At 31.7% G+C, this 22,373-nt stretch overlaps 3 protein-coding genes across 3 annotated transcripts; all 3 read right to left on the reverse strand.

Moving 5' to 3' along the window:
• Positions 1 to 83: 83 nt before the first annotated feature.
• On the reverse strand, positions 84 to 10,624 carry LOC116772034 (tyrosine-protein kinase receptor torso-like). Its single transcript, XM_061528352.1, has 15 exons — positions 10,372 to 10,624; positions 7,988 to 8,021; positions 7,753 to 7,904; positions 6,994 to 7,258; positions 6,803 to 6,879; positions 6,284 to 6,422; positions 5,972 to 6,123; positions 5,607 to 5,721; positions 4,983 to 5,110; positions 4,486 to 4,678; positions 3,676 to 3,841; positions 3,033 to 3,455; positions 2,080 to 2,217; positions 1,559 to 1,747; positions 84 to 596 (listed from the first exon to the last, which is right to left on the reverse strand). Exons 1-15 carry the CDS (start codon positions 10,573 to 10,575, stop codon positions 503 to 505), a joined length of 2,469 nt encoding a protein of 822 aa, XP_061384336.1. The 5' UTR covers positions 10,576 to 10,624; the 3' UTR covers positions 84 to 502.
• A 5,856-nt stretch (positions 10,625 to 16,480) lies between these two features.
• LOC116771953 (NADH dehydrogenase [ubiquinone] iron-sulfur protein 5-like) lies at positions 16,481 to 17,152 on the reverse strand. The gene is made up of 2 exons (XM_032663964.2): positions 16,852 to 17,152; positions 16,481 to 16,612 (listed from the first exon to the last, which is right to left on the reverse strand). Exons 1-2 carry the CDS (start codon positions 17,068 to 17,070, stop codon positions 16,523 to 16,525), a joined length of 309 nt encoding a protein of 102 aa, XP_032519855.1. The 5' UTR covers positions 17,071 to 17,152; the 3' UTR covers positions 16,481 to 16,522.
• Positions 17,153 to 20,592: 3,440 nt separating this feature from the next.
• LOC116772091 (NADH dehydrogenase [ubiquinone] iron-sulfur protein 5-like) lies at positions 20,593 to 21,734 on the reverse strand. The gene is made up of 3 exons (XM_032664131.2): positions 21,581 to 21,734; positions 21,271 to 21,489; positions 20,593 to 20,749 (listed from the first exon to the last, which is right to left on the reverse strand). Exons 2-3 carry the CDS (start codon positions 21,481 to 21,483, stop codon positions 20,660 to 20,662), a joined length of 303 nt encoding a protein of 100 aa, XP_032520022.1. The 5' UTR covers positions 21,484 to 21,489; positions 21,581 to 21,734; the 3' UTR covers positions 20,593 to 20,659.
• Positions 21,735 to 22,373: the final 639 nt, after the last annotated feature.

Consider the following 22,373-nt stretch of genomic DNA (forward strand, 5'->3'; position numbering starts at 1 on the left):
CATTCACCCACCTCACACCTGTCCTGTAGTTGTTAATAAAACAAGCTATTAGGTCAATTTTTTTATTGAACATAACATTTTTATTAAATTAATTTACAATACTATATAATATTTTTAGCTTACGTTACTTATAAAGTGGTCATCATACGGTCAATACTGTTACAGGCGCATTGTAAGTTTTCGCTCTTATAAAAACTATGAACTAATAGTGCCCCCCCCCCATAACGTATCAAAAATATGTCGTTATAGTTTAAAATAACTTTCATTAAATAGAACATTAATATTTACACCGAATTACACTTTTTATTCTTACCAAAAGACTATAAATATACAGTTCATAGAGCACGATATTTATACAACTAGCTGTTTTCATAAAACATTTTCTTTTATTATAATAAAGAAAACGACTTAGATTAACTTACATGTAATTAATAATAATTATATAAATAATAATTTAGGCAGAAGGAAATACTAAACGTAAGTAAGTTTATATGAAGTGAGGTTATGGAGGTGTGTGGGTTGTGGGCGCTGGTTGCTGGGTGTAATGGTTCGTGGGCGCCAGGGGACGCTCGTAGCTCTTACCGCGCAGTTTACCTCTGTCGAGTTAAACGAATAGTATTATGTTATGACGATTATTTTTTTATTAATCATAGTTGAGGTTGAAATTAAAACTATAATTTAATTACCTATTTTATACATATGATAGCTGTAGCTATCGTCTTGCCGTAAATATTAATAATAGCGAAACTCACTGTTCAAAACTTTTTAAAAGGGCTTAACTATCTTCTTGAATATGGGATCTTGGTAAAGTTGGGTAGTTTTCTTAGTTCTTTCTTAGTAAAATATTTCTCCTCCGTAAACAAAATTTTTCAGTGACCTCCCTTTATCGACCAATAAAGTAGTTACTTTGTTTTTGCGACTCTATTCTCTTCTAAATTATCAATTAAGGAATAACCAGTGCGTTTCTTATAAGCTGCAAGTGCTAAGACATCTACACATATGCAAAACATTTTTAGGTGGCCTCTTCATGCACAGATAAAACATTTTCGGAGACAATTTCTTCGATTTCTTTCGCTTGGCTCTTTGAATACAGTTAATATAAACTTTACTTGGAAAGCCAGATCTTTTTCTGTCAGAAACAGAGGAGGTGTTAGTGAAGCTGTCTATGGCTCGGCACCCTATCATTTGACTTATACCTAGTGTATGTATTATAGAAATTATATTCGGCTCCATATTTACTTTATGTAATATTTTTGAATCCAAATTTAAAAGTAATTTTACACTTTTTTATTTTCACCGTATTTATGGCCAGACTAAGTATGGTTTGTAAAAAAAGGAAATTGGTTTGACGCCTTTCGGTAAACGTAAACATTATTACCTAAATATTGTATCATATTGATGTCTTATATTTACGCAAGCACATATTTAAATACAACTAACTCTCTTGGATTTATTACAGAACATTTGATTATATTTAGCTCGACGTTTTGTTTCCTTTTTAGTAGCCGTGATCATAGATAATTAATATGAAAGTGACGTTATTTAAATATTGAATCACCTTAGTAGCATTCTCATATATCTGTAGGTGGTAGATGGTACTTCCGGGCTGTCTTCCTGTAGTGGTAGACTGAGTGAGAGGTAGTGGTCGGCGCTGGCACAGAGAAGGGCGTCTAGTCTGGACACCAGCTCGGTGAACGTTGGCCGACATCGCGGCCGGTCCCGCCAACATGACAGCATTAACTCGTAACTGAAGTATTTGTTACACATACATTCGTTAAAACTTTTATTCCATTAAGGTTATATATAATTATCTTTTGAGAATTGTTTTGTTTTTCGGCTGTAAAATATAAATGATAAAACCTTCTTCGAAATATATCGTTACAATTGATTGAACGTAAACATACGAAAGCTATACGGAAAAATTTAAGTTTGTATTAGCATCAAACTAAATTATTCTGTTTCTTTGTTTTACATAAGCACAACAACTAATAAAGAAGCATAAACTATATATTAAAATGTTTATAAGGTCGTCAGTTGATGTTTAAATAAATTTTATTATATATAAGTAATGGGACAAACAGCTGTGGTCCGCAGTTGTGAGGGCACGGCATGCGGTAACCAGCGGCGAGGAGTCGCGGCAGACGAGCGGCTCCCACACCAGCATACGGCGCACCACCCACAGTCACCACCTCCCACACCACCACGCCAAAAGACCACCTTATAAGCATACAAGAAACACATATCAGGGGTTTGTGAACTTTAAAGATAAGGGGACACGAAAAGGTTCAGTTTTATTAAATTAACATTAATATACGATAAAAACATAACACAAAAATGTATATTGGAAACTAATACTAAACAAAATGTCTAACATTTTCTCGTGTATTCATTTGGATGAAACCAAGATTTCGGATACGCTACGCTTTTTTATTATTTTAGGACTACAAACTGCCGACGTTGCGAGAATGTCAGTTCGTTTCGTAATTAATATAATTGAAAAAACGCATAGCATATCCGAAAACATTACTTATATTTAAAATTAAATAACTTTGGCGGTATCGAACATACGCTTCCGCGGAATCCAGTTTAGGAATGTCTGCCATATGTGGCGCATGGTCATTATGAAAACATACAATGTAAAGGAAAATATTTTTTTTATCTATTCCAAAATAATACGATCCTTAGTTCCGAAACAGTTTAACGTGCGGTTCGAAATATAGGATAGATCTGGCCGGTGAGGAAGACCGTGAGTAAGCGAGTATTATTGGTTGTTTGAACGACCTCTTGACTATTGAGGAGGTACACGTTGTGTTGGTACATGGTGACTCACTCACAAATCCATACGTCATTACCATTTATTACAACCATTATTACGTTAATAATTTAAATTAATTGTATTGATTAGAAATAACTCCCAATTTACTGCGGTAGTTTAGTCTTAATATATTATATACATCCTTATAGGAATTTCATTCAAAAGACATCAACGCGCATTATAAAACGTAAAACTAATACAACGAATAGTTTCTTACACATCACTTTGAGTCGTGAATATCCTATGCGTGAGGGACTCCAGAGCCATCCACTTGACGGGCATCTTTCCGTTACCCTTCTGTTTGTATTGATTCTCCTGATACACGTCTCTAGACAGTCCGAAATCTGCTATTTTGAGGGTTCTATCGGCTGTTACTAGTATATTCCTAGCTGCTAGGTCTCTATGGACGACTCTGTTTGACGCGAGGAACTCCATGCCCATAGCGATCTGTCGACAAAACGACAGGAGGTCCAGCATCGTGAGTTCCGTGTCACACACGCCTTGGATGTCGTAAAGACGGTTGGCGACGAATTTCATATCTGGCAGCTTGCTCTTGAACAGGTCGTTGCGATAATTTTCCTTGTTGTTGTTATTATAATATTTTGCATTACGACGCGACACCATCATGTCCCAGGAACACCTGACAGAAGAAGAAAACATTCTTTTATAATACAGTTCTTGTTAGGAAAATCTAATTAAATAAAAAATGCAACAGGGCACTAGAACAAATAACGTAAATAATTGACTTAAAGTTATTTTGAATAAAAAATAGTGATAAAAATTTAAAATAATTAAGGCTATCATTTTTTAGGAACTTTTGTAACAACATTGTATTATATAAAGAATTACAATTTGTTAACCTGAGGTAAGTCAACAAGTCCCCCCGTGAGCAGTACTCCGCTACAATCAAGGGTCGTCTTCCACTGCAGCATCCCAGGAGACTGACGACGTGAGGGTGCGCCCCTACACTCTTCATTAGTTCCATTTCAGCCCGAAACGAACGCACTTCCTCCACTGACGGATATTCTAAAACGATGATAAATACATTCATTATATTAATAAGAAATAAAAATATAACTTTTTTAAGCGCTGAAAAAGTTGCTTTCAGACTTTTCTTCCCATAAGTAATTGTTACATTCATCGATTGTTTATTACAAATGAACTTCGCTATATAACATACATTAAATGAAATTGCAAAAAGTTGCCTGCAATCTGTTTTTTTATGCTAAAGGCGGCAACCCAGCCTACCTGATGGAGGTAGTACCATCGCCCATGGACATCCGCAATATAGAATTGCGTATATGTTGCTACCCTCGATTAAGGAAGAGGGGGAGGAAAAAGTGGGAAAGGGAGGAAAAAGGAAAGGGGTAGGAAAGGGTGGGAAAGGGAAAGGGCAAACGGCTCTCTCACTCATCAGACGAAACGCAGTCATTAAAGACTATTTCACGCCGATCGTCAGTGAGAGGGTGGTACTTCCCCGGTCGAGCCCATGTTCCAGCTGCAGTAACTTAACCACAGCTAGGCTCTACCATCTACAATTGCATAATAATACAATGTTTGCATAAGTACCAAATATTATGTGTGCATAAACTTTTATCCCGAGTTGTGGATTCAAATACTAGAGGGTCATAAATATATAGATCTACCAAAATAATATATAAGCCAGCCACCTTTCAACATCTTGACAGCAACATCTTTATTCGCGGGTGCCAGTGTGCCCCTGCGGACAACTCCGAAGGCCCCCTCTCCTATGACCTCATGTAGCAGAAGCCTCTCCGGACGGACCTCCCACGTGTCCTCGGAACCCGACTCCGGGCCTCCGACATCTGTATCACAGCTTTCAGGAAATTTGTCGTGGAGTCCCTACAGGAAAACAACAAAGAAGTCATTAATATAGAATTAGGTATAACATTATTTAGTAACATATATTTGATAGAACCGAGCTTAACGAAGTTGTCATAAGATATTTTCTAATCGTCTGTACCCTCCCAATATAAAAAAGAGCTGTTAAATTTTATTATATTCCTAAGTTAATCTCAGATCATGTCTCTTCCATTCTACACAATACTGGCAAAATATACTGTGCACATCTTTGAACAGATGAAGACTATATTTAAAACAACCAACCAACCATTTTAAAAAGAACACATTCGTGCAGTCAACATACTGGTATATAGAAGTTATGAGAGTCGCTTGGGATGCGTCGTCGCCAGCACAGCAGGGCAGCTAAGAGTACGGTGGCCAGGATCAGCAATGCCGCCGCGACCAACACACCCGCCGCCCCACCAGAACGAGCTGGAACGTGACGTATAAAATATTGGAACTAGAACCTCAATGTATTTTTGCACAACATCACTTGCGAAACCATTTACGATTTGATCCAACAAAAAAATTGTCAATAGAAATAGCACATAGACCTTTTGTCTTACTCCTCCTAACTCCTCTAGTTTAATACAAGGGTAGTTATAACCATCTGTTTGCCTTCAATTCATAAATTAAATATGTGAACTGCTGTCAATGTTAGCGCAAAACATTATTCGGATATGTGCCAGGTGCCCAAAGTAACAACACACAGCGGCGGTATTGAACAATTTGTACAGAAGACAAACCGCTCGGTTGTTCCTCTCAACTATTCGTTATGAATACAAATTGCACGAGTCATTTAGTTTTAAAGTCTTGACACTGGTTTTACTTAAACTTCATACATTTGTGACTTTGTCTCAAATTACTTTCAAACCTGAAATACTTAAGTACTATAAATATGAGAATAATACGCATGATATAATCTTACGAGGAAATATGTCCCATCGGCTGGTTGTGGCGGTGCGATTTTCAATTTTTGCTCTCATCAATACTTCATACTCGCCAGTCCCCGTCACGTGGTCGAACTGAGCCTCCGTTTGATTCTGGAATACCATTCTATTTAATTTCAGTTTTCAAATAAAATTAAAAAACAATCTTTTGACAGCTGCGACACAACTTCACAATTTTAATATTTCTTCCAAAATATTAAAGACGAAAGTTCTGTGCATAAAATATTGACAAAGTAATAACTAGTGTTGAATGTTGATTAACATTAAGCAATTAATTACATATATATATATTAAATTTATAATTAATCTTTATATTATACTATTAATAACTCATTATATTTACTCCCGGCACAATAGCTCTGTAGACTTCATCTGCCTGCAAACTTATGTTATAGTAAGATGGTTGGTGCCGCGGCGGTGACCATTTGACCAGCACTGACCACCCACTGCCTCGTTCAACAGCATCCAAGGTCACGTTTTCAGCCACTTCAGGCCCTAGAATTGTTATTTAGTTTGCCATAGTATAACACAAAATCGCTATAAACAATAATATGATAAATTTCCAACAAAGGAAAAAAATAAATTACTACCTATTAAAAATTACTAGAAATATTAATAAAAGGCAAGAATTGTCAAAATTTATTACATCACTTACATGGAGAACAGCCGGCTAGATCGAAACATGATGGTGTTCTGTAAGTGAGGTTGGTCACACCATGAGCACCATTCACTATGATGGTGCAGGAGTCGTCAAGAGGCAATTGCGTTATCAACGCTGTGTTATTCTGGCCAGGCTGGCAACGAAAAAACAGTTAAAAGCTAATATGAACATTATTCAGAAATTTCGTTGTAAATATTTAACTTTCGATTTGCATTGTATTACAAATACCCAATAGTTGTATTTTTTCTTATCACTATATAGTTACTTATGTTATTGTTCTTAAAGTACATAAATCACTTATCAGATTTTAAAATAAAGTAGATTTTAATATCGTTATTGATATGGAAAATTTTGTTAAAAAAACTATGGTAGTGAAAAAAGCATTTCATAGATTTTTTTAATTTTAAGAGAAATCTGACACAGATAAAACAAATAAAACACAAACAAATAAACGCAAAAAGTAGATAAGTAACAGTTGTAGTTAAAAAAGTTTTATGAGAAATTCAAACTTACTTTTATTCTTCTATCATAATGATCTCCTTGAGTTTTTTTATTGCAAAAATTCAAAACGTCGAAACAAGAGTCATAAGCTGAAAAAAATATATTGGTTTTATTGCTAAAATTATAGTATGAATTTTTTTTTTAATATTATGAATAATAATTTTCAAATATTATTAAATATTCCTCAATTCATTTTTACTCACAATCACTGGAATTCCATGTAAATTTTCCATCAATGTGATACGTATTATAAACGTATGTATCGTAGAGAAAATTGATTTCAATTTTGTATGGTTTTGATGTTAATTTTTCACGAAAAATATCCCAGGGCTTAACTCTTGGGCCACGTCTCCACACTGATGGTACACCACTCCTACTTAGGATGGTCGACCAAATGGTATAATACTCTGTTGATTCGTAATATATTGAACCAAATTCTTGATTCGCTTCTATTAAACTGTAATTTAACTGAAAAATTATTTAAAAATATCAGTGTTTTGTAAGTTTTGTAGGTATCGAGTATTTTTAAATTAAAGTATCCCGTAGCAGCCTTAAAAGTAAATTTAAAAAAAAACGATCTCATTCAGTAGTATATTTATTTGAAAATGGAATGTATGTTATATGCTGCCTTAAATTGTAAACAACATTAAAATATAAATTGATTTCCTTTACCTATCCCTTTATAAGATGACATTTATTCATTTGAGATAAAAGTGGTAATTGTTGAGATTATTCAAAATCTTTATGTAGGAATTGTATTAGTTTTATCATATCATTATTAATTATTGCTTATCGCTGAAACGAACATGCCCAATAGTTCGCCAACCGTCCCAGTCCTCCACTATGTTTATCTAAGCGGTGTCTTCACTCTAATACGTTTCGTTTCCATCGTCTGGAGACATGATCAGCATTTCCACTTCAATATGGAAATGCTAAACAAAAAATAAGTAGAAAACACTTACAATTTCCTCTTCTTCTCCTATTGTTGTGTCTTTATCGTTGACTAAAACAACCAATATGGACTCCTTTGAGGGCGGGACGGACACCAATATGGTTGTATTCGACTGACACTTTATCTTCACATCGATTTCATTCAACACATTCCGTTTTTTATCTGAAAGTTATTTCTATTTAATTTTAACCATCCTGAATATTTCAATGATTCGCATTTCAAATAAAATATTCAAAGATACCCACATTGGAAATTATTCTTGCATAAGGATACGGATTTCTGAAATAAAATTTTATTGAATTAATATTTAATTATTTATATCAACTACCATTTTTTACATAGAGGATCTCCTTGGTTATGATTTTATTTCTATGAGTCGTAGCTCAGTATTTTGGTCATTATTTAATATTATGTTTTTTGACGATAAGATTTTATAATCATGTTTCAGAGCCTAGATAATTTGTTCTATACAAATAATCTTTCAGATTTTTTTTGTTACAGATCTATAGATACAATATATATTATAACGACACGCCGCTTTATGGTAATGTCTCTCTCTTAGTATTCATCAGTTAGTTCACCTTGACTCACAGTCATTTCGAGGTCTGTTTATCAAACTGTCCTGAAATATACCGGTTAACGCTCGTAATATCCTGAAATCTCACCTAGTTAGTGGTTTGCACTACAGTCTATTTAGTTCTTACGTTTTAATAGCAATTAACTTAGTAACCTTAACGACTGGCTCCTATATTTTATTCAGATCTTAGATCATAAAAATTGTATTAATAAAACTAATACTAGCATATTACTTAGTCCAATGTTGAATATTCGTGATATTATACATCTACAAAGCTCGATTACTAGATTCAATAAGTGTATATAAATCAGTTTTTTTATGATATACATTATATATATAACTATAATAAATGAAATTTGGCCATTTTATAAATAAAACTCATTGGTTTCATTGCTTATACATGTGGGAATTAATTTAAATGTAACTTTTATGCTATCCAAGTGTGAGTTGACCTGTTTGTCGTTTTTTCCTAGTTGGCTGTTGGATGAACAGCAATCTCGGTGTATGAGGGTCAACTTAACGTTATTTGACAGATCCTCAGATCATATACAGCAATTGTATGTCATATATTAAGAATAATTTATAAGGTTTTTTATGTACTTTTTCGTATAGGCCGATACTCCAAGATTCAACCGCTGTTATGAGTTTCCGATTTTCGCAAAACATCACATTTAGAAATACGATTCTATTAATGTTGTTCATTATTTGGACTGTTTCTGCGGCGCGACTCACATTTGCAAACATATATATATTTAAATTTTCTATCAAATTGAGTAAACTATAAAAAAATGCTTTTGATTGAATTGAATCACTAAAATTGAAACAAAATAGAAGATTAAATTTGAAATACTTTGCATTTATAACTAAAAGATTAGACGGTCATTTTGTTTAAGTCACAACTGGTCATTGGTCATGACCGATTTCATATTTCGAAAAGTAATAAAACATGCTTTGGATAATACTAAGGTATTAAGTAAGCATAATATAAATGTATATTTTTAACTTACTTAACGTGAACGGTTGTTGGATGTATAAATATGAAAAATCAATTTAATTTTGAAATCCTCAATTGATCATTTTCGTAAATAATATCTTTTATATCATTATTCTAGTTTTCACTAACATTTTATGATACTCTCCGCCAATTTTTAGCTTAACTTCACCTTTTCAATTAGGAGTAGGTGATGGTTTTGTTACAAGTGTGGTCTTGAGCTCCTTTATTTTCTATACAGATATAAAGCTCTACGAAAAATTGCTATAATTTCTGTTTTCATATATTTTTGAACTGTTTATTTTCACTCAAGACTTAGTTTCATCTTTTCTCTAATTTTAATTAAAAAAAAACTTTAAAGTAAATTTTTGACAATTAAACAAACGTAGGAAATATTATTTATAGGGAAATTAATTGAAGTAAATTAAAAAATACATATAGAAAATAGATTTTTTTTTTATTAAGCAATATTTATACTAAAAACGAGTAACACATATATGGTGTTATTGATTAAGGATTATTTAGATAAAAGTGGGCCTAGTAATAACCAGGCGATAAACAAGCAGAGGTGACCGTTCGAAGGTTCAATGAAAATTAAAAGCCTCGGTAACAATGCGGAAGTATTAAACGGATTCTAAGTGTATTTATTTGTATTTTATTTTTGTTTGGTCACATTTATTTTAATAGCTTTTATATATTTTTTAAAAATACAGATCCTGTTTTAACATGAACCGACAGAAATAAGACATAATAAAAAAAAAAAAAATTATTACCTCCTATTTGGGGTAAAAATTTAAAAGTTATATAAACGTTTACAAGATGTAGCAAATGTTAAATTATTATATTTTTTACTGGTCGAATACTTAACTATTGGTCCGTGACGAAATTGCTTTTAAATAGAGATCTAAAAATATATTCTTTAATATTAAATACAAAAAAAAATATTCAAAGGTTAAAGGCATTAAAAGACCAACATAATTTTCAGGTAGTAAATGACATTTTAAAAGTTAATAATTCTATTATTTTTCTCTTTAAAATACATAATAATTGAATTTACTGACCTGGTCTGAAAATATTTGATAGCACACAGTCTGGGCGAGATCTTCAGTCTGATAGCGAGTCGCTGGTAGTAATTCTTTCAGGACAGCTTCGGGTTTTGTTGGACAAACATTTATCCACAAAACAGTTATAATTAAAAATAAACGGAACCTCATACGAATGTAATCACTATAGTTAACAGTGACGTCCTTATAATACGAATTCATTTTAGAATTGTTTTCGTTTCACCATTGATACGTATATTACTATATATAATAAAAAAAAATATTTATAACAATATAATTAAAAAATGATGAATAACAAAATAATATAAAATATATATAAATTTCAGAATATTTTGAAAATATCACTGTAACAAATGAGCACAATGCTTCGTTCCTAGCTTTACACTGTCGGCACGAATGCCACCACTCGCTGCCAAAACTCACCACCGACTCATCTAACTAATAACTCATAATCTCCTTATATTACACAACACAGCGTCATTTAACATTCATTCATATAGCTATGCGTAATTTTTATCGTAAACAACGCATTTTTAATCACTCTCGAACATCTCAATAGTAGCCGAGTGACCTTTTATTGATATTCGGATAATGCACATTTTATATATCATTAAGATTACACTATCATTACTATAAAAATATTGTTTAAATATAGTTTTCATATTATTTGTTCACTCAGTGACATCATGTAATCATTTTCAATACCATTCATGTGAATTATTTAAAAATAATTTATTTCGACAAGAACTACAGCATAGGTCATGTAATTATACTTGAGGTTATAACGCTTTAAATAAGAAAGTATTTTAAATTTTGATATGAATGTCTATTTGTCGGTTTCGCCGTAACTCGAAAACGATTCGAGAAAAATATATAGAAGGGAAAATAGAAAAGGTTCATAAAATCTATAAAACAGCTGTATGTTAATTATTTTGAAAAAAAAAAATTCTCCAGACTAGGTACCAGCCCCGGCTTCGAATTGGCTCTTTACAAAAAATATAAAATAGCCTATTTAATTTTGACAATTATTAAACTCATATTATGATAACATTCAAATGGTACCCCCGATTTAAATGATTTAAAAAGTAATTTACAGATACTGATGTAGGCTTGAAAACGAAGTTATTTATTTTGATAAGACTTAACAACGTATTTGTGTAGATAGCTTTCCAATAAACGCTTTAGGAATGCCAATTTTTTTAAAAGTTGTAAAATGGATATAGTTTGTTATCCTTAAGCTATAGACATATGCCACCGCGTACTTTTCTGTAGACCTGTATAAGATACACCTTTCCAACATATATTATTTTGTTATATCTCAAAGACTTTAGGAAGCGTTTTCGTGAAAAGCTCTCAGACGTTTCATGTTTTCCCAACATCTTCAACAAATATCGTTAATATGCACACAAGTTAATACAAAAACTTAACAAATTATATATTAAAACCTTCCTCGAGAGTCACGCTATTGAGTGGTGATAACTGTTTGATAATCGGTGCAGTAGTTTTTTCGTTTATCGCGAACAGACAGACAGACAGACGTGGCGAGGGACTATTTTTTATAATATGCATATAATATACATTGATTGATATATATATATATCTTTAGGTTGCAGGTAACATACTCTTTTAGCGGCCCTTTGTACTTAAAAACATGCAAATGATTTCGAAAGGCTGTCAAGAAATAAACACCAAGTATTATTTTAACATTTAATAATACATTTTATACATTTGGTTATTTTTAAATAAAATAATTTTTAAACAAGACCTAAAAATTCTGTGTCATTTATTTTCAAAAGCGTTGGAAAGTTTGTCTACAAACTATTGAAATAAAAAAAAAATTATTAAAGAATAGTCTGTCTATGGTTTCTTCTACCTATAAAGTTTTAAGCTTATTACAGTGTTCTATATTTTGTAGCACGATACGAAATTCTTTTCTTAGCCTGTATGAGTTTTTGGCAAATAAATATTTTAAACGTTTAACCAATATAAATTCTTCTCCGGCAAAAGTATTTAGATAGATGGATAGAACCAAGAGCATTATCACATAAACGTAGACACGAATTAAGCAATCGTTAAGGCCCTAGAGCGTCAAGTTTTGAGGTACTCTACATGTATTTTTATGCAAAGGACTTCAGTTCTATCTACTCAGTTCTAGACTATCAGTTTGCTTGTAGGTAGATAGGAAGCCGAGACAGAGGTAGTCCTAGAATTTTAATAAGTGTGAGTAGTTTAAGACTACCACTAATTATACTGTTAAATTTATTAGTATCTAAAGTTTGCTTGGTCAGTTGATTTTTCCTATACAATTAACTAATCAATCTAACAGATTTCAAAAACTTATACTTAATGATTGATTAGGAATGTCTATTTTTTTTTTGTTTTAATTTTTTTTTTTCAAATTATAAACCTTAAAAAATGTCGTCATCGTTCTTGTTCAACTTGTTGTTTCAACCACGCTTTGTCTTTAAGGAATCCACTTCTACTATATTTTTTTGTAGTTTATTTTACGAGCATGTGTACCTATTTATATAATATTCCTTTGATATTCAAATTCGTACTGAATTAAAAATATAAAAAGAACTCGCATATAATTAGATTTGCAATCTCATTAACAAAAGGGAAGGATCAAATTATTATAATCCCCAAATATTTAATTTCTTGTTATACAACAAATATTTAGGATATATTATCGTGCCAGAAAATATATTGCATTAATTAATATTTTTATTGCGTGATATATAAATATTTCTAACGAAACATTTCTTGGTCCATGTTCTAGAACAGCTCATCGAAAATAGAACGAAATGAATTGAAAAACAGATCGAGTCGATAAATACAGTGTGAAAACGGTGAATAAAATAATGACACAAGATTTGGATAACGGTTGGCCTCATTACTTTAAAAAAAGAAATTTGCTTTATCTACATTCGTGTTAATTTTTTCATGTGGATTAAGTAAATATATATTTTTCTTTAATGGCAACACTTTATGAATATTTCATTTAAATCGAAATAACTCAGACGTGGATTATTAATCTGCTTTGGAAATATAAAGAACATTGAATGTTTGACAAAATTATACTTTATTTGCGAAGCTTAGACGTTCTTAAACTAACAAATTTTTAGGATTTAACTCACCAAATTAGTAATTATCTTTAAACATTCTAAAGATGTGATTGAAGTCGAGGATACCTTAAATAAAGATTAAAAATTAAAACAAACGTTTTACCTATTGTATCTCTGAGTTATCACTATATATTTTCTATTGTTTTCAAAGCGACAAAACTGTAGAAGTAAGAGGCTAACAATATTCACAAAACACTGATTTTGAAATTATAATGATAGTCCGGACACGGTCGAGTTCTTAAATATATTTATGGTGCAAAGCCGTGAATACTGTATACAGAATAAAATACAATATACAATGTTACATAAAATACTGATATATTAGCGACGTCAAGAAGAGGAGGCTATTAATGGGCCATAACGTCAAAATGTTATGTTGTATGTAATTAAAACAAAGTAGTAACATATGATTTATTAATGGTTGACATGTTGAAATTATCTAATAGAGATTTAAAAAAAAAATCCGTTTTAAACATGCAAAAGGAATAAAGAAACGAAATTTAAAGCAAAAATGTTGATGTCTTTGAAGTCGTGTGTGCCTGTCTGCAAATTATACGGACACATTAACATGTGATTCAAATACCTCTGTCAAAATCGGTTTTATATAAATTATTAATAGTATTTATAAGTTACCGAAGGATTGATTCGACCGCCAGTATAATATAAATTCCAATGTTATAAAAATGACACACCTACATACCTGAACAGTGTCCAAATATTGCAATTGCAGACGTCATTTATTATATAGACGAAATGTTTTACGATTTAATATATATATTTAAAATTTAAGAAAAAAATATATTTTTATACCTGATTTAAAAAAAAGTAACTACATTTCACCATTTATTTAGTTGAAAGAAGATAAGCGTCGTTCGTAGCAATAAAATGAATCCGGTGGCCAATTACTGGTTAGTACATATTTAGAGTAGGGTAAGGGTATCTCATTAAAGATCTTTGTCCTCATACAAATAAGAAGACAATAGCTTCTACATAAAACGATCTAAAAACGAGAAGGTCGAGAGCCTTTGTAGTTTCCGTGTGTATGTTCACATTGAATTTTTTATTTAATACCAATTCACCAGAGGGCACCGATCGATTTCATCAGCTACCTGGACTTGATTAGATATAACCTTCACTAATATTTCATAAGCAAAGGCCGGTCAATCACCTATGTAAATCAAATCGTGGAATTTAAGTCTCGAGACCTATTTCATAATTATTAAATTATATTATGTCGTAAATGATTAATTTATTTGTGTCGTATTAGTGCAAAATGGTAGCGACATTACACGGCGGATCGAATCATGTCTCCCAGAGACTCGCGGCTAGGTCATCCACGGTATAAGTTTATAAGATATTTAGTTTAAATGCACATACATCACGACCGGTATCTCTGTAACCTCTTCATAGGCTTGTATGAGAAGGTTATCATTTGGGGTATAATTTATAAATTATTTTTGTAAATTTTATGATAAAATTTACTAGTGTAAAGTTTTTTATATAATCAATCAATATATACATATTATAAAACAAAGTCCCTCGCCGCGTCTGTCTGTCTGTTCGCGATAAACGGAAAAACTACTGCACCGATTATCAAACAGTTATCACCACTTGATAGCGTGACTCTCGAGGAAGGTTTTAGTAAATAATTTGTTAAGCTTTTGTATTTACTTGCGTGTACATTAAAGATATTTGTTGAAGATATCGGGAAAACATAAAACGTCTGAGAGCTATTATCAAAAACGCTGCCTTAAGTCTTTGAGATATAACAAAATAATATATGGTGGAATTGTGTATCGTATTTAGATTTACAGAAAAGTCGGCGGTGGCATATGTCTATAGCTTAAGGATAACATACTATATCCATTTTACAACTTTTACAAATTGGCATTCCTAAAGCGTTTATTGGAAAGCCATTTACATAAATACGGTATTAAGTCTTATCAAAATAAATTACTGCGTTTTCAAGCCTCCATCAGCTAATTGTAAATTGCTTTTTAATCATTGAAATCGGGCGGACCATGTGAAAGTTATCATAATACAAGTTTAATAATTCTCAAAATTAAATAGGCTATTTTATATTTTTTGTAAAGAGCCCGTGTGAAGCCGGGGCTGGTACCTAGTTACACACATATATATTTATATAAATAAAATACCTCGATTGACATCTGTGGCTACGGTATATATTATAAATTTTGTTATAAATTAATAACCGCTGTATTATTAAATTATAACGCAATAACCTTAAGCTATTTGCGTATCAATAAACTTATAAGTAAGAATCGATTGTAAATAGTTTGGCGCCAAAATTCCGCAAAAAAAAACCTCTTTGACCGACCGTGACTGTAGCGCAAAAAAATTGAAATACACGGCGCCCTCGCGGGTACACCCACCTATGAAATGTTTTGAAATTTACGTATCACATATATGTAAATATATATACGTATAGTAGTTATAAGAAATATCATGCTCACAGATAAGCAATAAAAAAATATTGAGCTCACTATAAAAATAAGTTTCCAAATTAACGACGTCAATACAAAAGATGCTTTAAGTTTGAGTGTATTTTTTGATTGGTTGTTTTAATAAATATGGCCTTCATCCGTGCAAAGATGTGCACAGTATATTCTGCCAGTGTCAAAGATTGTATTTTTGTAAAGTTTTTTATGTACGCTCTTAACTTCTCCATTTATGACAAGTTTTTGACCTCTTTGTATTCGATAGGGTTAGATGTGGAATTTTTCCAGTACGCTAGGCACAATTATTTATCATCACACTACATACGGGGCGTCTCCAGTTTCTTATTCAATAAACTACGTAAACTACGTAATAAAAGTATGCACGGAAACGCTACGTGTGAAGATGCAAGTTTGTGGTAACTATACTGAAGCTTCAAGTGACTCGCGACTGGTCAAATTAAACAATTTCTCTTATTTTGTACAGATTTTTCTCTTAAAAATAGCAAGATAATAACACTGCTATTTAATTGGGAAATAAGTGTTTATTTTAACACATCTTTATAGTCAAAAACTATCTAATTTTGGAGACATGTATTTGTTATCACCAGTTAATTCTCCACAAGCAATTTTCCGATCGCGTTCCCTCCGTAGAGCCTTGAAAGAATTTTTGATGTTAATTACAAATACATATTAATATAACACTTATAAAACGGATCTTCATAGCAAACTTTCTGGCAGTTAAGATATTAGAGTCAAGTTCACAGAGCAAAAAGGAACTAAAAAATATATTAATTTCGATTATGTAAATTAAGCAATTAAAACTATAATTTACATTCTACCACATCGCGGGTCAAATTCATAAACGGTATTCCGATATTGATTTCATTACGAACCATAAATCTTAAAAATTGTTTAGTCTTAGCGCGACACTCGTGGTAGTCATCCATTTCCAGCTTGCAGTTCAGTAAGCCGCGATCAAAGCCGTAACTCTCCATACAATCCATCATGGCCATCTCCTGGTGCGCGCAGTCTCCCAGGGTCTGGTGCGTCATGATTCCTCCTGTAATATCGGTGAATACGTTGCGAAACCTTGGTATCACCTGATCACTCATGTTTATAAAGGTTCTTAGGTATTATCAAATATAATTCTAGTTTGGATGATTTTTACACAGATATGTCAATAGTGACACTTTGCTATCATGTTTTTTAATCTTAAAATAATTCCGAAATTAAATATGTATACTCATTAAAGTATTATTATAAAATTTCAAATTAAATTTAAATGCATTTTTGTTCAGTAGTCCTAAAGTATATGTGTAGGAAATGGTAATAAATAAATTTTTATGTACCTAGGAAATTTTTCCCACCTACACTTTCCTTTATCTATTAATCTCCAATGGATTGTTTACCTAAAAGATATGATTTTATTTAAAAAAAAATTGTATTTAAATTATTTATAACCATTTTTATATATTTTTTAAAGTTTGAATTCATATCATTTACAAAAATCAAAGTGAAACCTATACGCGTATCTTCAATAAATCATATTTTTTGCTGATACGTGTCCCATTGTATATTTTAAATTCAATTATTATTTACACGATTTTGATATACGATAATTTAAGTCCTTTAAAAACCTTTTTGGAACCTACTGTTAATAATATGAAGCGCTACATCACACCAAATCTTCATCCTAACACTACACACGGCATTTTAACATATTTTAAGTAATAATTCTTGTCACTCTGAATGATCAACTGGAAACTCTACCTATGTTGTTTTACGATTCGATCGTTTGTTAAGGAAACGTTTTACATAGTGAAATCAAATAAGGAAAGTTTCAAATATTTATAAATTTTCCTATGAAATTATACCAATGTAGATTTTTTTACAACAGAAGGAAATACATCTTTACAATAAAAGTCTTCATTATACAAGCGCCTTACAACTCACAGAGAATATGTGTGCAAAATGTCACTGGAGGCTTGCATTTTCCTTAAGCTTTCAATAACACTTTCACTAATGATTTAGTTAAGAAAAATATATATATATTTTTTATTTGAATAATCGCAAATAAGCAGCTCAATACTAATGGCCAAAATCTTTGTGTTTTTCCGTTATTTAACAATAACCATGTCACATCTCCAAAGCGGTTACCAAACAATGATTTTTCAATGGAACAATACACACTGGATTTATGAATAACTAGCTGTTGCACGCGTGCTGGTCGCTTTTTGTATATCTTGCATATATATATATATATATATATATATATATATATATCTCAACCACAACCAGCATACGTCATTGAACTTTCGAACCGCATGGTTGTGATTACACAACGGAGAATCTTAACACCGCGATCTAGGATGATGGCTTATTTTATCAACGCCATCTATCGCGCACAGTGTTCAACACTTCAACTGCGCCAGCGCGCACTGCGTTATTTTTGTTACCTCTTTAAGTTTTAATATTAAGATTATATTACAACATATTTTTTTAAATAAGTAATAGAAATAATATAACTAGTTAACTATTAAGTAATATATAATATATAACTAATCAATATTAAGTTGTAGTGTTTAAAAGTTTTGAGTCAGTACTTGAAGTAAATTTTCAATTGACCATAACTTCTTTTTCCCTTAACCGATTTTGATGAAACAAAGTTTTGACAATGCTCCTAATGATATGTAATCCAACTGTGAAAACCACGTTCAAATCCGTTGAGTAGTTTTGAAGTTATAACGTACTAGACAGACAGACAAAAATTCCAAAAATTGTTTTTTTGGTTTCTATGACTCTTCTTTAATGGCCTCCTATCAGTTTTTTGGATAAATATTTAATGTACAGACATTCGATTTTAATCGTCTTATTATATGTATAGTTAATAAAAAAATAAACATTTATTACGAAACTTAATTTATATTTGAAAATTAAAGAAACAAGTTTGAATTTTTTTAATATGTTTTTATTACAACTTGGGTGTTTTTTTTACGGACATGACAACAGAGTTGTAGAATAGTATCAATTCAGCCCTTCGTCTAGCCGGAATCAATTAAAGTTGTAAAGAGAGGTCATAGTAAAGCGTGTAAATTTCACACTTCAGTCAGTCTCCGAATGAGACGAAGCCAATTTAATGCTACCAAAAAGCAAGCATGTCTTTTTACCGCTAAAAGGTCCAGTAACCTTGACTACAATTTATCAGAACATATGCATACTTTGTTAATTATTAAGTATTGAGGTATTCTATAACGTTAACTTTGAGGGTTTCCTTGACTCCAAAGCTAAGCTAACCAAGCTTTTGCGTCTAGACACATTACAGGTCTAGTTATGTATGGAATACTACCGTCACATATGGGCAGACGCTTCCAAATGTCACCTCAATGCTTTGGATTCCTTGGAGAGACTGCAAAATACCTTCAAAGTGACCATAACTTGATTAAAACCAATCTAGTCAGCCTTGAAAACAGGCCAAAAGTAGCCAGCCTCTCGGTATTCAATAGGATACACTCTGGAGAGTTTCTTGAGAGAGGAATTGTATATTTCAATTCCTGCTTCCTCTTTTTATCATCGAACAATCGGACGCACATTCCTCGCAACCGGACGAAGAGCAACGCTTCCTCCCTCCTCATGAGCACAACAAAAAAATAATACTCTGTGCCTGCGTCAGTGTATCTTTCATTTTATATTTTTGATGTTTTCAAGACTTGAATGTAAAAGTTATCACTTGGAATTAACATAGTTCACCAACTTCGGGTTCATTTTCACCTACCCACAGGAAGAATAACCATCCCTGTCCAGTCGGAATAAAAAATAACTTTTAAAATGGCACTGTGATATGAGAAAATTTTAAAAACATCATTGTTATAATCTGTAACATAACTTAGTAATTTAGATAAATTTTATGAGCGCAAATTTTTTATCATCATTACAATATTAAATTTTGATCGGAAGCCTAGTCAGAGCTGGCTAACTTGTAACTCATGACCATAATTCAGTAATGTTGTCCCAGAATAAATTCATATGTATCCAGTATAATTTTATAAAACTTTAAAATTGCTTTTAAGCTCTAATTAATCTTTTCATAATCAAAAAGCAAATTTTTATATATACATATATTGTTAAAACTGTAACCATATAATGTTGATTTGTGAACAATACAACAGGGTGGGTGATTACACCTTAACATCCTTATTAAAATTTTAATGAAAGCTTTGGCTGTATACAAAACAAAGCAGGATTGTCAATCACACATCTTTTCAAATGCAACCTGTCTTATATGTTGAATGTGATTGAAAGTGATGTTCATTCAGAGTTAACTACTAAATTGCTATTTAAACTGTGCAGGAGACAAAAAATATTACGCTTTTCTCATAATCCCTTTTCGATGTATATTATAAAATAACAACACAGAAATAAATAACCAATATTGTGTGAACAAAGTAAATTTTTGACAAAGCAGTATTTATAACAGGCTCTAAGAAATAATTATGACATCAAGTGGATATGCTTAAACTTTGATTACCATAAACTTCTAACCAAATAGTTAGGGTAGTTCTCATTTTAGACAAATAGTGTAACGGCATTCACTCTTTGTGTAAAATTTTCTTGAGGTTAACGAAAAGAAAAGAAACTTATTAATAATGATTAATTGTATTATTTCTATATTTTTGATTTTATTTACATCTCACTACAAACATATCAAAAACTATCAATTTTGGGGCTGAGGTACTTCTCATCACCCTTGAGTTTTCCTTCAGCTATTTGTCGGTCTCTCTCCCTTCTCATAGCCTGGAAACATAAAAGTGTGAAGATTTTTTTTATGAGTTATGAGAGGCTTTAATTTTATCAATTTTTACTAATAATGTGTGTCATTTCAGATTAGAGATAGATAGAGTTAATTTGACATTTAAAAATGGAATTTTATTAGAAACAAAAAAGTTAATTTCAATACAAAGAAGGAGATATAGCTGTAGTCTCTAATATGTTGTCAATATTTTATGCATTTATATATAAAGATAAAAAGAAAATAAGTTTATTAGATAACTAGGCATTTTTTATTTTATTGATCATTTTTCCCATGTCCGCCCATGGTCATGGTTGCTTGAATATAGTTGCAATGTCAGGAACATATAGAAATAAATTAATACAAAACTCGTAGTAATCTGAAAATCTTAGATCCCATTACTTAAAAAGATCTAGTTAAGTAATGCATCAATAAATTTAAGAAAAGTAATTCAAACAGCAAATAACTTGAAATCTATAACTCATGAGCGATATAGTTTTATGTAAACTTTACAGAAAATACAAACCATAAATCTCTTAAATTGTTTAGTCTTGGTCTGACACTCGTGAAAGTCTTCAAATATATTAGCGCACTTTACTCTACCACGATCCAGGCCGTAGGCTTCCAGGCAGTCCATGAACCGCATCTCCTGTCTCTGACAGTCACCCAGCATTTGGTGGGAGACCAACCCACCCGTTATGTCCGTAACAGGGTTACGGAAAAATGGTGATATAGACATTTTTTTCTAAAAAGATTTTGTTTAGTGACAGAGGTTACGAATTACGTAAACAAATAATTTATAAAGCAGATTTATTTTTATTGTTACTGAAGTGTACCTTTAGTCACTTTATTAAACCAATCAACTTTACTTGCTAAAGATATTCCTTCGAAATAAGAATTCTATTACGAAAACTTAATTCTATTTTCAATTTAATAAATTTGACATTTCTTAGTGTTGCAGTATATAAAAAATATTTTTACAAGTTATTCGAACTATAGATACAGTAAGGGGAAAATAATCAAATGACCCCTCTTGTCCTGGATAGGGCAAAAGGGCTGTCAGACTCCTACTGACTAAAAACCCCCCGTACCTTGAGCCATCTCTTGCTAAGAGCCAGAAAGCGTTACATCATTGCACTTGCACCCGCAACCCGGCTTGGCATCGGCTCTAGGGCTGCAAGATGACCCCTAGCAGTATAAATTATATTATATTTTATATCTATTACAGAGAAACATGAATCTTGGCACTTAGCGTTTGTCACCAAACGTAGCTTTTAATGTTATAACTCAATCGCTATGAGGGTCTAAAACTATACAACTACCAAGTCAGACTACCTCCAAACATGAGCGAATTAAAATTTGTGTACTACGAATGAGCACGTGTTAAGAGTACATGGGAACTCAGTTCCATTACGTAAGATATTGCGTTAACTACAATATTAATTAATTTAATTTGCATTACCATAACTGTGTTTCTGATTTCAGAATATACTCGTATAACAATTCTTTTGACATATTAAATTTCGTTATAAAATAATGTTAATCATAAAAGTATTTTTTAAACCCCGACTAATAAATATTGATTGTTTTATAAGATTGAAATATAATCTTCTGGCTACTTTATGTAGA

This window comes from Danaus plexippus, assembly GCF_018135715.1.
Source record: "Danaus plexippus chromosome 16 unlocalized genomic scaffold, MEX_DaPlex mxdp_31, whole genome shotgun sequence".
NCBI lineage: Eukaryota > Metazoa > Arthropoda > Insecta > Lepidoptera > Nymphalidae > Danaus > Danaus plexippus.